The 18,121-nt window shown below is 41.7% G+C and overlaps 1 protein-coding gene across 1 annotated transcript; it reads right to left on the bottom strand.

Moving 5' to 3' along the window:
* Positions 1–9,426: 9,426 nt before the first annotated feature.
* LOC127605960 (kynurenine--oxoglutarate transaminase 3-like) lies at positions 9,427–15,078 on the bottom strand. Its single transcript, XM_052073896.1, has 12 exons — positions 15,009–15,078; positions 14,856–14,920; positions 14,628–14,772; positions 13,588–13,824; positions 12,985–13,107; positions 12,791–12,911; positions 12,250–12,326; positions 11,268–11,357; positions 11,003–11,189; positions 10,541–10,614; positions 10,130–10,216; positions 9,427–10,032 (listed from the first exon to the last, which is right to left on the bottom strand). The coding sequence occupies exons 1-12, from the start codon at positions 15,075–15,077 to the stop codon at positions 9,964–9,966; spliced, it is 1,344 nt and encodes a 447-aa protein (XP_051929856.1). The 5' UTR covers position 15,078; the 3' UTR covers positions 9,427–9,963.
* Between the last annotated feature and the right edge of the window lie 3,043 nt (positions 15,079–18,121).

The raw sequence follows: 18,121 nt of genomic DNA, 5'->3' as shown, positions 1-18,121 counted from the left end.
AATGATAACTGAAGAGCCCGATAATTACGTTTTAAATTATCGGCGCACAAACCTTTCCAGCGACTCTTTAAAAGGCGACCGAGGCGTCACCACCTTAGCCTGACGTCGGAGATATATTTCCGTTTCTCCTCCCATTAGCCAAGCTTTAAATAATAACGTCAAATAAATAGCCTCCATTACCGCCATCACGTTGTGCTAACTCACACGCTGTTTATTATGCTAATGGTACTTGAAATTAAGAAAAAGACCTCAGATGCCAGAGGATTTAATTAATGGGCTGGGGGGGGAGGGGCAGCGAGAGAGAGAAAAGGGGAGGCGTATAATTCATTTGTGAGTAAGTAAGTCTCATTTGCACTTTGCACCGCTGATTGCCTCCGACTTCTTTTTCTTCTTCTTCTTCGCCTCCACTAGACGTGAACACCTCGTTATAGCAACAGGCTAATTAAAGCTAATATGGCGCTGAGTCATATGAGCCGTACCCGCGTTCACTCTGAAGAAGACAAAGTGCTGTTGCAGGGGCAGGGCCGGTATAAAATATACACCATTCGCGATCGTTTTTAAGAGTCCAAGCGATTTGTTTCAAAAGATGGAAAAAAAAACATTTGAAAGAAAACGCCTATGCTATGCGAAAGCAGCCATATGTTTCGAACACAAAGACCAAATGGAAGTGGAACTAGTTGGATGAATTAAATCCCCTGTTACGCCAAAGCTCGTCTTGAAAACCCAACCCTGTCTTCGAATATGAATTGGAGACCCTAAACCAGGTTTGAACCCAGTTGTCAATCCTAACCCATTCCTCAAACCCGTCTTTGAAACGCTTTACCCATGATTGAAACCCGAACCAAGGATTGAAACCCTAACCCCAGTTTACACCCCTAAACCAATAGATGATTTTGATTCTGATTCTAACTATGAATCACTAATGCTTGTTTGAAACCTGAAACTGGTTAAGAAACACAAACCCAGGCTTGAAACGCTACTTGGAAACCATAACCCAAGCTCAAAACTGTAAACTAGAATCTCTTACCCTTGTTCGGAACCCTAACCCAGCCTTGAAAATGTCATTCTATATTGCTACCTAGTATAACCATAGCCCCCCCCCCCAAAAAAAAAACAGCTAACATACAATAAACATGTCTGTAGTACTAGCAAGTACAATGCTTGTATGCTAAACACACAAGCTAGCATAAACATATTGACATTATTAGCTAGTTTAATGACCAGAGGATAACATAAACATGTCCACGCTACTAGCTAGTATAATGATCAGAGGCTTGCATAAACATTTCTGTGTTACTAGTGGCTATAATAAACACATGCTTAAATCACCGGGTCACATAAACATGTCTACACTGCGAGCTAGCTAGGCGCGCTAATGTAACATAAAGAAGAACAAACGAGTGATGTGCAAAAGCGGTGGGGGAAAAAAAAACTCCCCGCCACCACGCCACAAAAATAAATAAATAAAACTGTGCCTCGAACCACCCCCAACCCCTGAAAGCAAAGCAAACAACATTTGTGTGAGAGGCAATAATTCAACGCTAATTAAGACACCAGCGTACACAACCACTTTCGGGGCTGTGCGGTCACATCAATCGCTGACACGGGCGTGTTGGTCGTTTTCTTTCCTTATGCGGAATGTGCAATTTCATGTACCACACATACACGTTTCCTTAACAGCGACTGGTCCTGAGAAGGGTTACATGACCAATCGAATTTTCATTTCCTTTTGAACTGAGTTGTATAAATTAAGTTAGTGTTATTTTTTTTAGAACGGGGTTGTTAGTTTTTATGAGTTTTATTTTTACCGAAAATGCATGGTAGTAGTTACGTTTTTATGAGTTTCAGTGTTAGTTTTAGTTTTTATTTGTGTGTGTGTATTCTTGGGTGCAAGATTAATTCAAACAAACACAGTTTTCTCAATGGTCGCAATAGAAGATTGACTTCAAATGGTTGAAAATCAGCAAAATAATCGGAAAGCTTTCATCCAGGCCAGGACAAGGAGGCTCAGACTTCCCTGTCTCAAGGCACCGCCTCAAGTTGCAGTCACGAGCCAAAAGTAGAAGTTTTGATGGTTGAACAATGATAGAATCATCAGAAATCATCAGACAAGAACAGCCTGGTTGCTTTGAGTCAAACTTTGTGGATTGCAAACTGGTAAATTGGGAGCAGCAATTACACTCTTCCTACTCGGGCCCGAGAAACAGACCACCACTCCCACTCTCGAGGGAACCGAGCATTATTAGCCATGAATTCCGTGCAACTTTAAAAAAAAAAAACACACACACATCAACCTACAATGGTGGTGTTTTTCAGAATTTACGAATTTGAATGAGTAAATTGCAGGACCAAAAGGGAACTGCAGCATTGTGGGATACAGTCAGGGCAAAATGTAATATAAAAGCAGAAATAACAAAGAAGTCATTCCGCGATTAGTCCAATAAATTACAGCAAAAACAACAAGTTTTAAAACTTTATGTGAAGTGAACCAGACTAAATGTGTTCTTCCCATTCCTTTTCATCCAGCCTGGGTCGTAACGACTTGTTTAAGTGCAGCGCATATTTCCACAAGGAATGGAGGATTAAAAGATTATTTGCCTCACAAACATAAACACTCACACACCCACAGTCATATTTGATAAGTAGCATTAATTAGCAAAAGATAAAAGTAAACAGAAAATTAAAAACACGGCAATTGATGGCAGGGGCTATTGAGAATTTACCTTCTTAATTAAGCCACGCTTGAGTTTGACAGTGCGCGCGCGTGTGTGTGTACGTGGTGCCAGATGCAAACAACAAGTCATCCCCAGACCACAAAGTGCACATTAGACGCTCCCGCCGTAATCACAAAGGTAATTCAGAGCCGCCGCAAATGCGGATAATTAGTCTGCTATTGGTAGAAATGAGGCCATTATGAAAGCCTTCCCTGCGTGATTAACTGTTAATAATGTCGCCTGCGAGGACGGATTGCGTTACATCCCGCGCGCATGCGCAGCAGCCCCGTAAAGGACGTCGGTGATGTCAGAGCCTCCACGCAAGGGGCGTGGTCATACGGACCAGTCTTTTTTTCTTTTCTTTTTTCTTTCTTGTATTCTTTGCCCTCGCGGGACCACTTGCGTCTATTCTTGAAAATGACGGCGTCCGGCACCACACCGGCCGCGAGGAACAGCTGTGCGGGGATAACGAGGCGGGGTCCTCGCTCGGTTTCGCCGAGGCCACCCTTCGGGGTACGCAAACAATGACTTAATGAGAATGGCTGCCATTACTGGAATTAACACAGAGCACGTCAAAGCACTGTCAAAGAGTTTCAGGAAGGTCTCGCGTTCGAGGGGGTTGGCGTGCGATGACCAGAGGACCCCCCCCCCCCCCACCCCCTACCGCCCTTCTCTCACCACCACACTACAACATCGCTCACCACCACCCGAGACGTAAATGGAATTAATGAACGCACAAAACCCACAGCAATGAAACCAGCCGACCTCACACGTTAAATATTTGGTCTTTTATTTGTCCAGAACCACAAAAATGTTCAGCTTGCTTTAAAAAAAAAGAAATATAAACTGCATTGGAATTTTTCTTCCACTTTTTTAAATAGATGCACAATATTACACAACGTTAAAAGTGTATTTACTCGACACCGTCTTTACTAACTCTATTGAGGACCTGTGGATTTTGTTCACAAAAATTCAGGTTCGTAGATTTACTCTGATAATACTCGATGAGTAAAAACTCCAATCCACCTTGACTATTGGGGGGGGAGGGGGAGGACTACAAATGCCAAATTATTTAAGTCATAAAAATCTTGAGCTGAGTGTAGCTTCAATTAGCAATGTTTTCTGGAACTGCGATTGGCTAGCAACCGGTTCAGGGTGTCCCCCACTTTCTGCCCGAAGACACCTGAGATAGGCTCCAGCACGCCCCGCAACACTTGTGAGGATAAGCGGATCTGGAAATGGATGAATGGATGGATATCAAATTCTTTTTTTCTTTTCTTTTTTTAGAAAACGAGTCATATTCTGCAAATCCTCTGACTTCAACCTCATGGAGAACTGTATTTTTTTTTTCGGTAAATTATAGATGACTACAGAAATTAATTTATTAACTGATGACCATTTTAAAAAAGTGTTATTTATTGAAACTCACCTTAACTATTTACGAAAAATAACTCAGTAGCATAACATGAACACGGCATAACTGAAATCACGCTTTGGTGAAGTTTTCGCCAAATGAAAGGTTTGAAACTCACCATCATGAAATCTCTCTAAAAATAGTCAATCCATTTTCGTCACAAATAAAGAAAGAGCATTTGTAGTCACAGATTCATGTTCTTATCATGACACGAGAAAGATAGCGACTGAGGCGTCTTAACAAGAAAACAGCGGCGATAAAAGCTTTAATTTCCTATCGTGGTCCGAGATCTGAACGTCAATCTGTGTGTTTCTTATTTCGGCCCGAAAACCTTTCAACAGCCCCCGTTCCTGGAAATGAAAGGCAGCAGATTAAAATATCATTAGGTGGCCCCTAATTGAAATAAACTTGAATTCAATTCTTGGGGCGGTTGAACGCGGCCTGTCTGTTCTTTCTCTCCGTGTGTCTGGTTTGTGCCAGTTTGAAGCGCTTAAATGGAGTTTGTGTCCCACTTTGATTGCAGCAGATGGGCTTCATGGAAGAAAAAAAAAAAAAAAAAGCGTAATAATATTTAATAATCAAAACCCCTCGCAAACAACAGCCACCGAGTGAAGTAATCTGCAAAAGTGTGCAGCTACATTTGCATAATTGACACATGTGTAAAGCCCCCCCACCCCCACCCGCTCAGCACCCCACCCCATGCCGATGAGTGATGAAGACAATAAAAGATGCTAAAATTGGGAACAATAACAGCAAAATTTCATCAGGGCCCATACACGCTCTGATTAATCTGCTCTTGCAAATCATCGCCGCGGGGGTTGGGGTGGCACCCTAAAGGTGGGGGAGGGGGGGCGGGGTGCGAGATCTTCAAGAGAGGCAGGTGATTAACCGCCCTGCTCGAGGGCCACCTTTCCCCAGTTAGACACCTCCCCCTCAATCAGAAAGGAAACAGTTAGCAACTTTGCTTATTCAAACTCTCCTGTGAACCAAAACAGCAGCACATGAGCACGTCTCAAACTATGGAGTCTAAGATTATGTATGGTCTTGAGGAGACCATAACCCACTCATAGGTTACCACCATCCTCCCCAAAAAGAACTTGTCGGTGCTCCTCACCACCTCCCCAGACCTGAGGTACTGGGCAGGTGCGTTCGGAGAGGTAAGGCGACGCCAAGGTCATTTAAAGATTTGAAAACAAATAATAGGATCTTAAAAAGAAATCTAAAATGTCTAGGGAGCCAGTGAAGGGATGCCAGAGTTGACGTGATGTGCTCCCTCTTACGAGAACCAGTCAAGAGGCGAGCGGCAGCATTCTGGAACAACTGGAGACACTTAATGGAGGATTGGCTGACTCCAAAGTAAAGTGCATTGCAGTAATGCAGCCGAGATGTGACAAAGGCATGAATTACTGTTTCAAAGTGCTCTCGAGAAAGGAGAGGCTTTACTTTAGCCAGCTTATAGATGGGGAGGGGCGGGGGGTCACTTGGAGCCTTTTTAACATTAGAAAAAAATAAAAAATCTCCACAGTTCAGTGCTAAATATCCCAATGTGATCATTGTCAGCAATTATCTGCATACATTTACAAGGTATTTCCAAAAATTATCTGAATTCACTTTAAAGGTTTTTTTTAACACTTCAGAGAGACTGGCTAGGCTGTAGGTGCTGCTGTTTTGGTTCATAACAGGGTTCAAATGGGCTCAGTAGCGTTTAAATCAAAGACCAAAACAAGGCCCCCCAAACTCCATTTGACTTAGCTGATCATTATTATTATTATTATTATTATTATGATTATTATTATTAGTTATCTGTAACCACTCACTATGACGACATCAAATTAAACTTATTAATGTGAGACAATGAGAGCGCCTCATTTATATTCAGCTTTTCAATTGAACAATTTATCCCGGCGCAACGTCGTCTATCTCGCCGATCACCCAGATAACAACATTCTCATCAGAATGATAAAGCAAGCCCCATTTGCATTCATGCCGCGCAAATTCTGCTGTAATTTACATGTCAAGTGTTCACTTTTTTTTTTGTTGTTGACCTAATTCATAATGAAACTTTATACGAGTAGGCGTCGAGACGTTCACTTAATCTTTCTTTTACAATCGTGATTTATGATTTGGTTTTTTTTACGCGGAGCTGAAATAGACTGTGCTTGCGCGCCCTCTTCCGGTCAAAAGAAGCACTGCGAGTAGATGACGAGAAGATGGCCTGCAATTGTTATTTCGAGCTCAGAACAATTTTTTCAATAATAATAATAATAATAATAATACATTTTATTTATAAGCGCCTTTCAAGACACCCAAGGACACTTTACAATAACAAAAAATACGGGTTAAGCAGCGGCAGCCAAAACTCAACCCGGAAGTCAGAAACAAACCACGAAGAAGGGAGAGGGGGAGAAAAAAAAAACGCTTGATTCCTTTACTTTGCGCAATGATGCGCTCTGACAATTGGGCTATTTAGTAAAAAAACACAACGGGTGCCTTTGTGAAATCAAAGCCGGCACAAGTTTTTACACCAACATGCACTTCGCGTAATACTGTTGTGTCACCATCGACAACTGCTGACGATCGAATTATCCAGTTATGGGACAGCATCCGCTGTTTGAACTCAGAAACGGGGTTGTGGTGTTTCAACATCGGACACTCGTTTCGAGAAAGTGACAATATTGCACATTTGATGGGTTCTGTGCGAAAGACATGAGAAAATATCCGCTTTCCGTTCCAAGAGACACATTTCAGGCAATCTTATCGTGGAGACAATGTCAGGGAGGTTTCCAGCACACGAGTGTCAACCTCCGACAAGTGTGCAAAAAGCGGCCCGGTCGTCACCCCTTAACCACCGCATTGTCCCATGAATCCCGTCGGCAGCTATTTGATTTGATTTGAACCTCGTCGGTGCAATTAGGGAAATGTAGGTTGGAAAATAAACAGGCAGACGCCACCACAAATTAATTATGCATCCGGCAAGCTGTTAGGCGGTGGGCCATATGGCCAGTGTGGGAACGTGTATTAATGGAGAGGTTATTTGGGGGGGGAGGCGGGGGCGTGTAGGCCTCCCACACTCAAATTCTCACAGATATTTGAGGGTGGGACCTTGTCAGCGCAGAGGACAAATATGTCGGCAAAGCCTGAAGAACAGGTTGCGAGGCCGACGATAATTTCATGTTGCTGCTTCATTGCCATGAACTCATTCTGTGCCATTAATACCACTCCCTTTAAAGTCCAAATTCGAGACCTAAACCTCTCATGTGAAATCATACTCTCTACTCATTTGAGGCCCTCAAAATGTCCTGAAAACCTACTTTGAACCCGTCATCAACCCATAACACTTGTTCGAAATCCTTACCCTGGCAACACACTGAAGCCCTGTCTTGGAAAGCTAAACTTTGAACTGAAATCCTAACCAAGGCTTTAAACCCTAAATTGAAACTCAAACCTTTGTTGAAACCTGTCTACCCCTGGCTTGGAACCCTAATGTGACACCACAGCCCTGTCTTGAAATTCTTCTCTAAAAGCTGAATCCTATCTTGAAACCTTACTTTAAATCGCTCACCCTAATTTGAAAACCTAAATCTGGGTGGAAACCTAAAGCTAAAACCATAACACTGTCTTAAAACCCTAGTCTGGAAGACAAATGTTGTCTTAAAACCCTAATTTGCAGCCTTAAACTTGAAAGTACACCTCGTCTTGAAAACAAACCAAAGTTTTTTTTAAAATCCACTCTTCAAAAACCCAATTTGATACCCCAACATCGTTTTAAAACTCTAACATTGACGCACACCTTTACTTTGAAGGCCTAACAATGTATTGAAGCCTTGTTTTGACAGTCTACACTCGTTTTAACCCAGGTTTGAAAATCTAAAATCTTAACCATATTGAAACCCTAATCTGGAATCCGAATAAGGTCTTGAAATGTCACTTTGAAAGTGCCATCCTGTCTTGAAACCCTTCGGAACGGATTTAATGTAATACGCACCTGGAGGACAGCTCGTGTGTGTGTGCGTGTTTGTATATATCAGGTTTCCGGCCGCCATTTACCTCATTCACGTTGACAGCAGATTATTGGCACAATCGGTGTAATTTGCATAAATGATGGCAGGATTATTGCAGCGGCATCAGACGACTAATCCGGGAGCAAGCGATGACTGCACGCTACGTGTCTGAGAAAGTCGCAGATCAACCGAATGGATAATGTTCTCACATCACCGTTCAATTATCAGCAGCTGTGAGGCCATTCTCAGTCGAGAGCGAGTGTCAAAATGGCCGCCGCGAGATGGAGAAGAAATGGGTGCCTTTCATTGCTTTTTTAAAAACATTTCACAAACGCATTATTAACCGGAATACCGTGTTCAGAATCCTGTGTGTGTGTGGGACGTCGAATTTATTTTTGTCAAGAAATTTTTTGACTTTGTCCTTAATGTCTTCACCCGGTTTTAAAACCCCAATTTGACAGCCTCTTAGCGTATTTGATCAAATAGTCATTTACAGCAGCCGAAAAAGTTGTGGAGCCAGCAGAACAACCAAAATGATTAAGTAACACTGACAGCTCAACATGCACGCCACATGCATGGCAAGCATCAAGGCGCTGAGCGAGTGTAGGCCACAAACTCTCTCTCGCTCGCTCTTTTATTTTTTGTTTCGTTTGCTCATAATTAAGCATGCGACGTGCCATCTGCCGCCCCGATTACCGTACAGTTTGACTTCACACGGTAGTTAAATTGCGTTGCTCCCACACGCTCGCAAAGGGGGATCAAATGACAGCATCGCCGCCAAATACATTGATTATTCACTCCAAGTGGATTAGCATCAATATTCACCTCGGCTCTTTCCGTGATGACCTCCATGGCCAAAGTAGATCGCTAGTTTTTGCTACCTGCTGCCCCTATTCCCACCATCCCTCACGTGCCCCGAATTGTTAGTCTATTAGTTTGATTTATGTGTCTGCTGCGGGATTTATTGTGTAACCTTTTGTTGTAGATTGATGTGTTAAAGGTTTTGTATGTTAGTGACATTCAATAAATTAAATATTCACCGTTGTAATGTTACACGTGCTGCGAATTATTTGATTGCAATTGTTTTGTCTCCCTCTAGCGGTCGAAGAAGTACTCTGCAGGCAGAAACTCCCACCAGAAACTAGCTAAGCCAAACAAAGATGGACAACAAAGCACCAATACGCGATTCGGTGTTTTATATTTATTACACTGAAGTGCGCAGTACGTAAAATGTTTTATACTGTACCGAGTCACACTGGATCGCTTGAAAACGGCATTTCATCCACAGTACAATGTGTGCATCTGAATAAAACTACTGTATTTTCAAAAGTTCAAGTCAAAAAGACAGTCTTTTCATCCATATTGATGAAGTACATTGAAAAATAATTTTCAAAAGGCCACTTGTTAATTTATACTCTCATTTATAAATTTTAAAACAATTAGATTGAACCAAGGGTTTTAATAGGAAGTAAATGTCAAAATAAGAGGGAAAAAAACCCCCAATTCTGGAATAATTCATTGTTTTGTTACCGGTTTTCCACATAATTTGAGCTTCACTAACACTGGTCATCGTAAATCAATGCTTTGTGTTAGTATTTGAAAACAGAAGGATTCATCTATCCATCAATTATCCGAACCGCTCATCCTCACGATGGTCGTGGATGTGCAGGAGCCGATCGCAGCGATTTTCTTTTTTATCATTTTTATTTGACCAAAAGGAAACAATTTAGATGCGAAAAGGAATGGGGGCAAAGAACAAAACCTTGAGTCACTCCAATTGTGTCTAAGAGATCTACAGAATGATGATTTAACTTCAGAGGTTAAAAAAAAATTGTCAGTTGCTGCTTCCCAGGGAATTCCAATTCTTCAGGATTGCCTCCGCCGCATCCAAAGTTTCATCTCTCTGTCATCATAAGTACAAAACAATAAGAATAAAATATTTATGGGAAATAAAATCATACATTTGTGCTCTCTTAAAAAAAACTTATCAGTTTGTTTACCTTGATGAAGCAAAGACGAATATATTTATCAAAGGCCTTGGTGGATTCCTCCCCGACAAATGCAGTGACAGGGATGGCTGCCAATTTCTGCGACAAATATCATGTTATTAAAATTATACATATATATCATTCATGGTTTACTTGATAGCGCCCTTTGGGATGTTTTAAAAATCACACCCCAGAAGACAGTTTTGCTTTGCAGCATGACATTTAATAGACAGGCCTGTCATGAGTAGACACACCAAAAATCTCCCAAAGACATGTTGGAAAAGAAAACAGACATTTTTTAAGGCGAAATTTGGCCACTGGTCCATTGCAGGTGAAATCCCCTGAAAGATTCTGTCCATTTGCTACCAACTGAACCATATATTGTGATACAAATCATGAGAGTTAATAACTCAATACATTTACCTTTTCTTTAATCATCCATTTTACAAACTTGTAGTCGTAAGCTTCGTCGCTGGCCATGTGTGACAGATCCTGACCTACAGGTTAAGAAAAAAAAAAAAAACAGATGGATGCCTCAATCTCAAAAAAGGAAGAACTAACATTCAGAGACCGAAAATATTATCTTTAATAATAATAATTTTTATATTTATCCCCATCCCTAACCCAGCATGTCATTAGCGGTTAGTATTTAGCCTAGCTTGGCTGCCACCTCTTGAACTTGGGAACTTGCCGTCTATCTCTTAAAAATACTACTCATAAAAATTAAACAATAAATTGATCCTTAGCAAGTCCCATAATCAATCTTTTTTTTGTACAAAATGCATTATCTTCCAGTGACATGAGCAATTAGCCTAGCTTGGCTGCTACATCTTCATCATTTTGGAGAACGCCCCTCCCATAGCTAGCGTTAGCACAGGAACTCACTTAGCGGCGTGATGTCAGCTAACATGAAGTAGCCTCCCTCAGGAATGATGGGTGACAGTCCGGCCTCTCGCAGGATGGCGGCCAGGCGGTCGCGCTTCGCCTCCAGCTCCTCGCTAAGCGAAGTGAAGTAGCACTCGGGCCGACCCATCAGCTCACAGTTCAGGAGTAAACCTTGCGCCACGGCCTCCTGCCACGAAACTGACTGCTTGTTACAAACCAAAACTTTGCGAGGTCACTTTGCCGTGTTTTCCTCCACGACACTTGCCTGTAGTGGCGTCGGGCAGGTGTACAGCGTGTTCTGCATGACGGTCTGAAGATGGCGGATCAGGTGCTCGGGTCCGATGGACCAACCGAGCTAAGAGAAGAGGCGACAATTCCGACAGTACTCCATTTATAAAAAGACAGAAAGCCTTCCCAAGCGACATTAGCAGTTAGCGTTCACAGTACATCTTAAACAAAAAATTCCTTCATCTCTTAAAAATACGAGTCAGTCAATAGTTGATTTTCCCCAAAACTGCTTATGGAAAATGAGTTGAACACTGACTTTATCAGTAAGCAATAAGGTTAGCTAGGATGCTATCTTCAACACTGAAAAAAAAAAAATTAAATAGTTGAATGAAAATCCGGAGCAAAGTGATTAGCAGTTAGCCTATCGCGGCTATTTTGTCATGAACATTAAAAGTGTTCTGCATGACGGTCTGAAGATGGCGGATCAGGTGCTCGGGTCCGATGGACCAACCGAGCTAAGAGAAGAGGCGACAATTCCGACAGTACTCCATTTATAAAAAGACAGAAAGCCTTCCCAAGCGACATTAGCAGTTAGCGTTCACAGTACATCTTAAACAAAAAATTCCTTCATCTCTTAAAAATAAGAGTCAGTCCATAGTTGATTTTCCCCAAAACTGCTTATGGAAAATGAGTTGAACACTGACTTTATCAGTTAGCAATAAGGTTAGCTAGGATGCTATCTTCAACACTGAAAAAAAAAAAATTAAATAGTTGAATGAAAATCCGGAGCAAAGTGATTAGCAGTTAGCCTATCGCGGCTATTTTGTGATGAACATTAAAAATGTCTTCATAAAAAAACCCTTAAAAAAAAACGATTTCCTTTCATGGAAAATGAACAATGAAATGTCAAATGTCCATCATGGTTAGCCATTTTGGTTTCAAGTGGCCATTTCAGGGTCACAATCAAATGACATTGGCAGAGATGCGCTTTGATTGGATTGTTCGAAAGGGCGTCTCACTTTCCATCCGGTGACACTGAAGGTCTTCCCCGCGCTGCCAATGGTGATGGTTCGATCCCACATTCCGGGCAAAGTGGCTGCAAAGATGCGCAAATTTTTAAATCAGTCCATCAATTCGCTTTTGCTAGCAAACATAACCACAGCGTACTTCTAGAAAGGGATAACCCTTTCTAAGATAAGATAAGATAAGAAAACCTTTATTAGTCTCTCAATGGATAAATTCACTATTTCAATAATGAAGCAATTCGTTCCTTTTTTTTTTTAATTTACAATTAACATATCTGGTTCAACAAAAATCAACAACTAATAGCTTCGCCATCTTCAATCAATAATTAAATGATGTGAAGGAAAATTGTAAATAGTACTGCGATTTATCCATTTTGTGTTCATATTGCATTTAATTGAAAGATGTTTGTTGTTTTTTTTCTCTTTCTTGTTTCTTCTTTCTACATACATTTTTGCTGCTGGAGGCTGTAAATTTCCCCAGTGTGGGACGAATAAAGGATATCTTATCTTATCTGCAAATTCCCACCTCACGTACCAATTTTAATATGCCGGTGTCCACGGTAGACAATCCACTCGTAAACTTCGTCACTGAAGCATAGCGTGTCGTGTTTGATGCACAAGTCGGCGATCATCTGCAGCTCCTCTTTGGTGAAAACCTGCAGGAAAAACTAACTTGTCAAAAATGGTCGGGACCTTTGTTGGCTTTTTTGTGTTTTCAGTTCAACGTGCCTTCCCGATGGGATTGTGGGGGGTGTTGATGAGGATGGCCTTGGTCTTGGAGTTGAATTTACTTGCTAGCTCCTCCGGGTCCAGGAACCAGTCAGCGCTGGTGGTGGGTTTCTGGCCCGATTTCTGCCACATGGAGAAGAGAGTTTTACAAAAGTGCATGTGAATCAGCACCAATATTCTTTGAAGGGTATCGCTCGGTAATTAAAATTTTTGCTGTGCCGATATTAAATCCTCTGTAAGATAGCTTTTTCGGAATCATAGTTTGTGGAATATGTGCAGTTTAAACTGTTACTAAAATTAATTAAACATATCGAGAAGCATCAATTACTTGTTTTCCTTTTTTTCTGCGAGCGGCGGAAAGCATGATGAAACAGTTGTGTAAATATTGACAGTTGTGTAAATTTGGCAAGAGGGACTCTGATCTCTAAACCAATAGAGGTCAACCCTGTTGGTTTGTTATTAAGTCATGAACATCAGTGAGTGGGCGCTTTGAAATACGGAAGCTGGAAAAAATATAATCAATTAAAAATGTTTACACAAGTTCACAAATACAGTTGATTAGTTGCCCGACCCCCACATAAAATTATTCAGATTGATGCTTACAGGCCGTAGTGGTATCAGCACAGGTTTGCCCCCCGCCATTCGGACCATGGGCACATAGCAGTCATAGAAGGGTTCGATGATGATGACCTCGTCGCCCCCTTCCACCAGAGCCTGCATGCTGTTGAACAAGGAGCCGTAGGCGCCTATCGTTACCAGGACTTCCTTGAGATGGTCGATGGGGCGCCCGCACACTTTGCCGTAAACCTGAGAGAGCGCCTTCACCAGCGGAGGGTGTCCCTACAGCATTGAGTCAACACAAGATGGACAGAGCACATCAAGCGAATGGAAAATAAAGGTTTCACTATGGCCATGTTACGATGGCCATTGAAACAGCGTACGTATACAGTAGTATGTACACAAATTCACTAAGGCTATCAATCATCGTGTAGGTAAAAGAAAAATTTGGTTGTGGTTGTATTAGCTAGCTCGGGCTAAGAGCGTATAACATATTTGTAAGACGAGCTCACGGTGAATGGAATTATGGGTGTGCTGTGCTATTGGCAGTTTATTAAAGTTAACATTTGCAGTGTGTGTAAAATAAAGGTTTTGTTTTGATTCGCTGAGTAAAGTCAACTATGTGAACTATGGTTGTGCTAACTGGCTAATACAAAGGGTGTCTGTAAAATAGTGATGTCAGCATGTTAGCCGGAAATTTAAAAAAAAAGAAAAAGTGACATACTATATACTAATCTATGTAAAATAGAAGTTGACACCACCATTGTGTTAGCTAGCTAAAGCTAACACTAGTGGTAGAATATGCAGGTGGAGTGCAGTCAAGGTAGATGCCTATAGCTAACGACATATTTTGTTAGCTCTTGAAGTAATGGCCAAGGTCTGGACTTTTTTTTTCTGCCTCAAAAGGTTCCCTCGGGATCCTGGTTCAATTCTACCTCTGAAATCTAATTATTAATACAAATTAATAAGAATGGGGTGAAATTTTTGTGCTGTTGGTTTAGAAAAAAATGACTTGAAGGGATTATTTAAGGGTTGCGCTAGCTGTACAAAGCTAACAGTGTTGGTGAACCGGAGGTCCTACTCACAAAGCCTCGAGTGTATTGGTTCAATTTGTCAACTGACACTGCTTGCACCAGAGCATCCTTGATGTACGGTGGCAACGAAATATCCGGGAAGCCTTGACCCAGGTTGACTACCGAAGGATCCGCTGCCATAGATGTAAACGCTACCCTGGGTTTTACAATCACAAACTCGTGTTAGCGTACTAACTTGTCAAGTGATTTTTTTTTTTAACTAGATCAACACTCACTCACCAGACGTTCTTGTCCAGTCCTTGGATCCTCTTGGTGTTGCTATGTCGAGACGCCATTGCTGTACACTGCAACAAACCAGCAGTTTTTCTCTTTAGTTTTTTTTGGCAGCATCGTGCCAGGCTAAGCATTACTCCCACGCTGTTAATGACTTACCTGCGATGTACAAACACTTCTTCTGAAAGCAAACCTGGAGCAGAGTGGGACAAGCTTGGCCACACTCATTCTGCAATTTAATGTTGAAGTTAATCGCGTTTTGATAAAACTACAATAAAGAAAAACTACTGTGCCTCAGAAGGATAATCCACAGGGAACAATGCCATTTGGAGAGCGATACCATCACCTATGGGTCTTCTATCGGAATAATTCATTGTGGTTCTAATAGTGGCCTGAGTAATCAGCGTCACTTCCAGTGCTATGGTTATTCTGGTTATGAAAGAAGTGCAATGCCTCTTCTTTCATGAATGACATGCCAGATCATGCTGTTTTAAAGTCTTGCTTTTTTTAAAAATTACATTTAATACAAATTACTATTTTGGTTTAAACAAATATTGAACAATACCTGTAAGTAATATGGCCGGAATGTTTTGTTCTTTGCATACAGTATATATACTTTTTATTTATTTTACGCCAGCGTCCTCTGGGAGCTTATTGCAGTAACGTGGAGGTCCCACCTGGTGGTATCGCTGTGCATAACATCCTCATAGAAGACCACAAAGAAGAAAAATACAGCAAGCAGCCACCGGCAACAGGGTCAACAGTTTCACTGTATAAAGTCCAGAGTGTCAATTGACCCCCTCGTCATATGGCAACACGATTTATGAATAATTATTGGTACGGTTAAGACGCACTTTCCCACAAAGACAAGCATTTTACGACTTTTAGCTAACAGCCCGCCAGTGAAGCAACGAACGTCTTTTAAACGCATGAATGTAATCGGCATAGTACTAGCGTCTCTCCAGTTTTAGCAAAAACAAATCACAAAAGCTTTGCAATGTCATGAGATGAAACAAAAGATTAGCAAACAACGCTGCGAGGACACTTACTGTGAGAACGAAAAGGGAAAGGATGCATTCACCTACAACCCGGGAAGAAGCAGCATCAAACCGAATTTATTTGTCCTCCCGTGTGGGATCTTTTTGTCACTTTTATAAATAGATGGTTAAAAATGAGCGTGATAATTTTTATAACGCAATACAACGAGAATTTAGTATTTTTGTTCGAAAAAGCGACTCACCCATACTCCAGAGGTGGATAACGATCGCGAATACTGTACTGTCATCTCCGTTCTGTCTTTATAAGAGCACCTGAAGGCACCGCCACTAGACCACGTGACCGTAGAAGTCAGGCTGGTCGTGTCTTTCGACTTTTTTCATTTCAAAACAAACATAATTATTTACTTCGTAATATTCAATGACAACAATCCAAATGAAACATACTCTGGTCAAAAGTGCCTTTTTATGTGCTGGCAGTGTGTCTTTCAACTGGCGTGACAGATTTGTTTCGTAGTCATTGATGTGTACAAACGCTGCTTTTCATGTTTTATTTCGTTCCAACTTTGAATTCCTTCAAAAGAGTTACATTGTTTTTAAATGTGCAATATAAACAAAGTTGTAATGTATTGGTGGTTAGTTTGTTAGTGTGATATTTAGTTGGAATGATTGTTTGGTAAGATGTTGCATTTGTTGTTTGGGTCATTAAATGCTTACCTAGTTGTTTCTTTCAGTTAAATATTGATGGACACTTTGTTTGTTACTTTGTTATTATTTAGTGTGCATGTTTGCTCGAGTGATGGTTGGCGTGTTTGCATTTTATTTGGGTTTTAAGCTGATTATTTACTCGTGGTCAATAAGCTTGTTGGCTACTTTTATGAGCTGTTTGTGGTGAGTAGTTAGTTTGATCTTTGGATGGCCAATTGTTTAGTCAGTCAGTGAGTTTATCTGTCAATCTCTTACTAAGTTTGGTATTGCTAGTTAGTTGATTGTTATTTGCTGCTCAGTTTGTTAGCTACTAAGCTGGTCATTAGTTTGATATTTAGGTCGTTAGATGGTCGTTACTTGGATAGTAAGATGGTTATTAGGTTGGCGGTTTGAAAGTTAGTTGCTTAGAAGGGTTCGTTTTTATGGTTTGTTTGGTTAATTGTGGAATTGCTCGTTTGGTCATTAGATGTTCGTGAGTTAGTGTCGGGAGAAGCCATTCAATTTTGTTACAGGACTGAAGATTTTTAATGGTCACGTCTTTTGCATGATAAATGCTTATGTCAATGAAAACCAGCGTGACTTCCTTGCTTCATGTTGACACATGGTGATGATGCACCCCAAGGTCATAGCCAATGTGATTATTGACACTACACAAGTCAGCCAAGTTCTTGTCTCATGGTGCACCCCTGCAGCCCACTTGAACTTTTCCTGATTCATCCATTTGGCTAACTTGTCGTCGTAGGTTTCAACGTTACAGTATACAACGTTTGGAACGAGCTCTGGCGGGAACTCGCCGAGCTCCGACACGTCCACCATCAAGACGGGCGACAACCCGGCCCACCGCGGCATGGCTGCGGTGACAGGTGTGTGTACGATGACAGTCTGAAGACGCTTGATCGGGTGATCGGGTGCTCTGGTCTGATGGACCAACTGAGCTCGGTGGGCAGTAGCTGACAGCTGCGTTCGATGTAGTGTTTCCACAAAATGATCACTTGTACACAACAAATGAATAGCTTACTCGTTTTGAAATCAGTCAAGTCACTTATAATAGTTTGTTTGATTATTGTTCAAGAGAGTGTAAACGGGGTAAGAAAATGATAGCAAAATCTTAACGTTATTTATTACACATGACAATTTGACATTTCGGCGGCCCGGTAGTCCAGTGGTTAGCACGTCGGCTTCACGGTGCAGAGGTACCGGGTTCCATTCCAGCTCCGGCCTCCCTGTGTGGAGTTTGCATGTTCTCCCCGGGCCTGTGTGGGTTTTCTCCGGGTGCTCCGGTTTCCTCCCACATTCCAAAAATATGCATGGCAGGCTGATTGAACACTCTAAATTGTCCCTAGGTGTGAGTGTGAGCGCGGATGGTTGTTTGTCTATGTGTGCCCTGCAATTGGCTGGCAACCGATTCAGGGTGTCCCCCGCCTACTGCCCGGAGACGGCTGGGATGGGCTCCAGCACCCCCCGCGACCCTAGTGAGGATCAAGCGGTACAGAAGATGAATGAATGAATGAATTTGACATTTCGATACAGACTTTAGCAAGTTGACACACGTGATTTGCTTTCGCGGGC

This window comes from Hippocampus zosterae, chromosome 8 (genome assembly GCF_025434085.1).
Source record: "Hippocampus zosterae strain Florida chromosome 8, ASM2543408v3, whole genome shotgun sequence".
In the NCBI taxonomy this organism is placed as follows: Eukaryota; Metazoa; Chordata; class Actinopteri; order Syngnathiformes; family Syngnathidae; genus Hippocampus; species Hippocampus zosterae.
This window is presented reverse-complemented; position numbering and strand designations above follow the sequence as displayed.